Source organism: Aulonocara sp. 'chitande type north' Nkhata Bay, linkage group LG1 (assembly GCF_057382095.1).
Source record: "Aulonocara sp. 'chitande type north' Nkhata Bay isolate Kocher_YH1m ecotype deep benthic linkage group LG1, A_spYH_male_GT1.1, whole genome shotgun sequence".
NCBI lineage: Eukaryota > Metazoa > Chordata > Actinopteri > Cichliformes > Cichlidae > Aulonocara > Aulonocara sp. 'chitande type north' Nkhata Bay.
In genome coordinates this window covers 24805045-24812358 of record NC_141344.1, presented here as the reverse complement: position 1 = coordinate 24812358, position 7314 = coordinate 24805045, and the positions used below count along the sequence as shown (strand labels likewise).

General features: G+C 41.0%; 1 protein-coding gene across 1 annotated transcript in view; it reads left to right on the top strand.

Annotated features, from left to right (window-relative positions):
* Nucleotides 1-332: 332 nt before the first annotated feature.
* The window catches only part of gpc5a (glypican 5a), a 159343-nt gene continuing 152361 nt past the window's right edge, over nt 333-7314 (top strand). Inside the window, exons 1-2 of the mRNA XM_086289790.1 lie at nt 333-768; nt 4710-4871. Coding sequence (XP_086145916.1) covers nt 618-768; nt 4710-4871 — 313 coding nt within the window. The 5' untranslated portion in view covers nt 333-617. The remainder of the gene's footprint in view (nt 769-4709; nt 4872-7314) is intronic.

The window sequence follows — 7314 nt, the reverse complement described above, 5'->3', positions numbered from 1 at the left end:
CAGGCGTACGCGTCATTAAAACCACAACTTCGTACTTTTTTAGTTTATCGAGCCTGGCGATTGTAAAGAAGCTCATGTCCTACAGAATAGGAGCCATTCTGACTTCATTGAGGACGTAATAAATAAAAAGTCTGAAAATCTATAGTTCATCTAATTTTAATCCTAAAATATTAAAATTAGTTTGACATCCTTCCAAGTTTTGGAGAGGAGAAGGCTTTAAAGACGGATCAATGCTGAGCTCTGCCCACTAGATGGCGCTGCCTGGTAGCGCTTGTGACGCGGATTCAACCGCTGGGTGCAGGTAACATTATGGTACCGCCTCTGCTCTCGGTCCAGCCAACTTGGCCAACATGCCTCTTTGAAAGCGTCAAGTCACACGGCTGTAACTTTGTCTCTGCGTGTGGATTTAAAGGGTAATCCGCAGCGTTTCCCCGACGGAAACAAACCCGACACGTGCCCACACTCAACCCTGAGATGTGGACTCACCTGATAACCGACGCGCTCTAGCTTGAAGAGAAATATCAACTTCCAAAAATACTTTTTTAAGTATTTATTTATTTTTTACATTATTTATTTTTTTAAATTTCCTGTGATCATTCACCCAGGATTTTATACAAATGGATGCGCTGTGGGTCCGCTGTGTTTTCCTCCTGGCATGTTGCTGTGCATCAGGACTCGGCAGCGCAAACAAATGCGACGAAGTGCGCAAAGTTTTCCAACTCAGACAAATCGGACCAAGTCACTTATTGCCTTCAAATCCAAGACCAGGTACGTTGAGAGGTTTCCTTCCAGATGAAATCTCACAAAACATAGACAGTAATGCAAATGACTATGTCCTCATTTACATCTTCACGTCACCCAATCAGCACAAGAAACACTGATTGGAAGGAAATGAAGACCCGCGTACAGAAATCATTAACTGCTGTGTAGCTGCTTTAACCTGTCATTTTCCGTCTTTGCTGTGACAAAACGTGCATTTTAAATACATTTTCATGTGTGTGTGTGTGTGTGTGTGTGTGTGTGCGGTTATGGTCATGACAGAAGAGGACTCACATGTGGCTTTGTGACCTTTAGATCAAGATATATAAGATTCAGACAAAATCCACTCATTCATCTGTTAGTGTCATATTTTGAAAGTGTTACTCAGCATAAATAAATTTGGAAATGCCTCTAATTATTATTATTATTATTATTATTATTATTATTATTATTTAAAAAAAAAGCAGACATACCAGTGCAAATGAAGCATAAATCAGGCAGCTTCAGCTACACTAAACCAGTAGCTGAAGCTGCTGAGATTACTAGTGGGCCATGATGAAAAGCTTTCTTTCGGGTGTTTACAGCAGATAAGTGGCTTGGAGAGATAAACAGGAATTATTGTGAGTAAAGTTAGGCAAACTAGGACTCACTTAACTTTCTGAACGCCACCCATGGTAATTCGGCTCAAGACGGGGGGAATTATGGGTGTGGGTATTTCATGTAGGCTGTCATTGACTGGATGGCTGCCGCCTCCTGCTCCTGGTCTTCTCTGACCTCTTCCTGGAAAAGTAAATCTTAATGGTGTTGACTGCCATCCTGCCACAAACTGCTCCCTATAAACTTCGTCACCCCATCTCCCTGCTGCAGTGAGGAAAAATGATTCAAATGACTGAAAAACCCTCAAATGCCTCATAAACCTCTAAATAACCCTTATGTTATCATCATCACTCCTGCCCCTCAAACCAGCCTGTGTGGCTGTGTGGATTTAGGGTTTGCTGCAAACTTAACTTTAAGCATTCTAAACTCTTAATTCAGTGGCTCCTAACCCTGTGAAAACATTTGCCACTCTTTAAAACTCACACTTTTCTAACAACCTCAGGGCTTAAAGTGCATCATGACAGTGGGAAGATGTAAATCGTTGCCTTGATGGATTCAGATTATTGTCCTGACATACATCGGTGAGTGTAATGAGAGATAGTGAGAGGTAAAGTTTTTTTTTCTTTTTCTGTAATTGAACTGAGGTTTGTGGAAAAATAGCCCCTAGAAATTCCAGGAATCTAAGATACAGAGCTGTTTCCATGTTTGACAGTGCCTGCCTGATAAGAAGTGCCAGTTCGGGTCAAAATGCAGCAAGTCAAATGCTGTTGACTGCAGTGATGGAAGTGGAAATAGTTCCGGAAAGCATTTAGGTTAAAAAAGCAGGACCTGGGGCACTTTCATGTCGTCTTATCAGGAAGACTTTGAATTCCTCCACGTGTGCCATCGCCTGCTCTGCTCTCCTCCCCTCACTCTTGAAGCTCGCAGCGCACTGATAGTGTCTCTGGCAACAGCTCAGCACACTCTGCCTAGGCATGTCGGGAAGGCTGTTGCAGAGTTTTAGGGCTCTATGAGGATGTTTTGATTGTCCCTTATGTGGGAAGACTGCTAGTGTTTTGCAGCAGTGGCATATTCAAGACATCAGTTGAGTGAGACGATAACGCTTTGACGCAGATCTTACCTCCGGATCTCGTTGTTTTGGGTTTCTTGCTTCAGCAAAGCATTTATCAACCTGTGCACTGCTAGAAAAGCCTTGTTGTAATGTCTTCTTAACCAATGTTTGACGAATGTCCGCTGGCTTTGAAATAATTCTCAGGATAAGCTGTTGATGCTTCACATATGTAGGCTGTTTCTTATTAGAGTTTTGATCAGTAGGTTTTCAAATGTTTATCATGCGCACATGCATTTTTATCCATCCTGTTGATGTGTCTCTATTGTGGTCTAGTTTCATCCATTGCTTTAGTGCACATTAAAGTATTGTACTGAAATGTTTGGTCTTTATGGTTCCCAGAAGATTACTAAATCTGACATCTTATTGCACCTCCATCAGCTTGACATGCATGAGATTTGCTGAAATGGACCTCAAGAGCTATTGAACTGCCCCGCAGTTTGGTTCTTCACCACATGAATTGTTGGCCTAGCACATTTCGTCGATGTATTCATCCAATACTTTGGTTTTCAGACCAGATATCTGCAAAATTTAACATCATCATCAGCCACATCTGAGGTCACTGTCCAGCCTAAGCATAGGTTTCTGGCACAACTTTAACCCAACTTAAGCTGCATGAAGGAGAAGTCAATTAATAAAAAAACCTCCAAGTCAGAAGTCCAGCAACATCTTCTTCAGGGACCAAGATGAAGGCCATAAGATGAAATGTTTTGGTATAGAATTAAAGTTCCATTGACGGGTCCATAATTTGTTGGACAAAGACACAATTTTTGTGGATTTGCCTCTGAACATCACTGCAGGGGATTTTAAATCAAACAATTAATATGTGAATAAAATGCAGATTTACAGTTTAAATTCAAGGGGTTTTGCAAAAAAGATTTAACTTTTTGCGAAATTATGAGATATTTTTTGCATAGTCCCCCATTTTCAGAGGCACTATAGTAATTAGACAGATGACTGACAAGCCTTTTTGTGGCTGTTTGGGTCCTGTTCCCTTGTTACTGCATGACAAATGAAGCAGATACACCATTTAAAGTTTAGTATCTAAAGTGTGGAATTTTTATTTTGTAGCTTTTTGCTGCAATTTAAAATATGTGGCCCAGAGTGATGCTGTTGACAGTGAAAGAAGCCATCACAACAAAATAACCCTATCAGAGAGAGAGAGTGAAAAAACTTTAGGATAGGCCAAATCAGCAATCTGGTACATTGATCAGCTCAGAAGCACCAAAAGGCCCAAAAGACCACAGAAGACATCAAAATCACAACCTCTAACAAAGTCAAGGACACTCCCGAGGAGGTAGGCGTATCATCGTCGAGGTCTACAATCAAGACACTCCTTCATGAATGTAAATAGAGAGGGTTTACAACACAGTGAAAACCACTGGTTACTCTCAAGAGCAGGAAGGCAAGATTAGAATTTGCCAGAAAACAACTCAAAGAGGCCACAAATGAAACCAAGATGAACTTGAAGAGTATGGAGAAGGAGAGGAACGGCTCACGATCTAAAACATAACACATTATCTGTCAAACGTCATGGTGGCAGTGTTATGGCATAGGCGTGTACAGCTGTCAGTGGAACAGCCACTAGTGATATTGATGATGTGAGTGCTGATAGAAGCAGCAAGATGAATTGTGAAGTGTACAGGGCTTTACTCTCAGCTCAGATTCAGATAAATACTGCGAAACCGATCAAACAGCACTTTGCAGTACAAATGGACAATGACCCAAAGCAAACAGCAAAAACAGCCTAGGAGTTTCTCAAGCTAAAGAAAAGGGAAGGATAAATGGGATATTCTTAAATTGGCAAGTCAGTCACCTGATCTGAACCTGATGCAACATGCTTTTGAGTTAATGAACACAAATTTGAAGGTAGAAAGACTCACAAACAAGCAGCAACTGAGGGTGGCTGCAGTAAAGGCCTTACATGTCCACGAGTTCTAGACTTTAGGCAGACAGTGACCGCAAAGGATTTTCATCAAGTACTAAAAACAGTCCTTATATTTAAAATCGTGCTTGTTTGTCTAATAAAAGTTGAGCCTCTGGAAATAAAAAATGGCTGCAATTCCTGTAATTTATGTCTTACGTCTGTGACCATGTGTTAATAGTAGCGTGGGCTGTCAAATCCCTTAAATCTGAAAGCAAGATGGCAAAAGATTTCAACTTCCCCTCTGTGCGTTTTAGCTTTATCATGTTTTAATCCGTAAAGCTTCAAGCTTCACTAACATGTAGTGTTGATGAATCTTAGGTTCAGACCTTCAGGTGTGTGTTTCCAAGAACTCCACATGTTGCACCAAAAAGATGGAGGAGAGGTACCAGGTGGCAGCCCGGAGAGACATCCAGAACCTTCTCCAGACGTCCAGCTCCAGCCTGAAGTTTCTCATAGTGCGCAACGTGGCCGCTTTTCAAGGTGGGTACTTCTTTCTTTGTGTTCAGTCGTCGTGCTTGTAAGCACGCGCTGAGCTCAAATGTTTATCGTTATAACATGTGCGTAGATGTTTTCTCATGTTTTCAAGCTGAAGTATACTTAAAGGAGTTAAGGTTTGTGAGGGTGCTGTCAAAACAGGGGGTGAGTCAGTTTGCGTGCAGTAAGACTCCACATCAGAGCAGACAGAGAGTTTCTGTCCTCCTTACAGCTACCATGCGATCTTCAGATTAGATATGCCGGTTGTTTCTGTTAGAGCCTAGAGAGGCCGTGTGTAGGGGTGAATATCTGTCAGGTGTGTGTGCCTGGGAATAAATCAAGACTGTTGCATAATCTCGAATTCGGAGTGCTGGCCTTGGTAGTTGTCTCATCATAAACGCATCTTAAAGGAACTGATGTATCCTTCCATCGCTGTGTTGTTTTTCATTCCTCTCCATCCTTTCACTCAACAATGACTTACAGGTAGCAACTTGCCTCGCTCTGCACGCTCTCCTTTTTCTCCCTTCACTCCGGCTGATAGCCGACATACAATGGCTGAATGGGTGTGCAACAAATTTAGAGCTTATGACTTAAATGTACAATTTCAGACATACAATTAAGCCACTTCAGTTTAATGATGTCTCTCAGTTTAAAAAAAAAAAAAAAGGCGTGCTGTTATCCTCCCCCGACGCTCCAGAGATTTATAGGAGTGACTTGCATGATCACAGTGTTTCAGTCGCGGTTTGCAGGGGCATTGCCCTGTTTTTGTCATCAGATGTTTCTTGTGTCTTTTTCAAGGCTGAAAAGTTGAAAGAAAGTACACACTGTAGCCTTTCTTCAGAAGTTTATGAAGGATGACACATCTGAAACAGTTAAAACTGCTGACACTGGGAAAGTGTAAGGATTGTAGCAGCTGCTTTATACTCCCCGTGGCACTAAAATGTTAAAGTTTCACTCAGTTATGGAGTTTTTAATAACAGTCTCATCAATGTGTTGTACATTTGGTAATCTAGTTAGGAGTTTTAGCTGCAGGAACCTGGGATCAAACTAAAAATGAACCATTGTGTCCATCTTCAGTGTAATAAAGGACATCGGAGCCCTGTGGCACAGAGGGATCACATTAGACATGAATCACACAGACATATTTAGCAGGATCAAGCTATTGCTCTTTTTATGACAAAACAAAAATTGCATTTAGACTCCTGCTTAAATGTCAATCTGTGTATTCTTCCAGAGGTCTCCTTAAAGCCTCTGGACTCCGGGGTCAGCTGTGGTAACCAGTAGCTGCTTGAAAATAAGCAGCACTCTCATAGTTTGGTCTGTGGAAAGGCAGCCAGAGTGAGCTTGTGCCAAACTAAACAGAGATCCCTGTCAACATCAGCTTGCGTCAGTCAACAAACAGCGGCGACTGCAGCCAGCATCCAGGCTGAATAATACAAGTGGCAACAGACGTTCAGAATATTAAGAGTCACAGCTGCATTGTTACTGAATATTTCACATATTACACCATTATGCAAAGCTGATGAGCTGTTTGGGTTCTTTATTTGTTTTTATATTTCAGACTAAATCAGGGCTGCCAACAGATGAAGCTGTTTCTTTCATTCTTAATATTCTGATTATCATATATAGCTTTGAAAACTAAAGTTCATAAAATTTAATGAAAAGAAATGGTTCCCATCAATGTTTCTTCTTAGTAAACGTCATTTAAAATGAACGTTTCTGAATCTCTGACATCTGACAAATCTGTTTATTTCCCGCCAAAAACTGCAGTTCCTTGAGTGGCCACTTGACGCAGGATGTAAAACCGAGTCAATACCAGCAAGTCAAACTCTAGAGGAGAAAAAAATATGCTTATAGTCTGGAACAAATTGTTAACTTTGCTCTTTGTGACAGCTTTAAGGAGAGTGATTTCTTTCTTTCTTTCTATTAATGATGTGCCCATTTCAAACATTAGTACATGTCCATGCTGCAGTATTTTTTGGGCGATTGGCAGGTATGCTTAATAACAGAGAAAAGGAAACAACAACAACAACGGTGTATTAGATGTGTTAGGTGGTTGCTAGGCAAATCCAACTTTTGCAGATATAGATATTACATATTAGATATTCTTGTGAAATTGGTGGAGGGGGAGGTAGAGCGGGTCCTCTAACAACTAATTCCCGGCTCCTCCTTCCATATGTTGAAGCATCCTTGGGCAAGATACTGAAGCCCAAGTGGCCCTGATGCATCCATCTGAGTGTGAGTGTGTGCGTACGAATTTTAGATAAAAGTGCTTAGACATAAATAGACTGAGAGTGAGTAGAAAATTGCTATATAAGTACCAGTCAATTAAATTAAAATGATAAGGTGCATTTATAAGGTGTTATAGGTGCATAAATACTAAAAGCAAGTCAGGCGATTACATTTCCTGTTGACATGTACTCACAGATTCAGACTGAGTTATCAAATT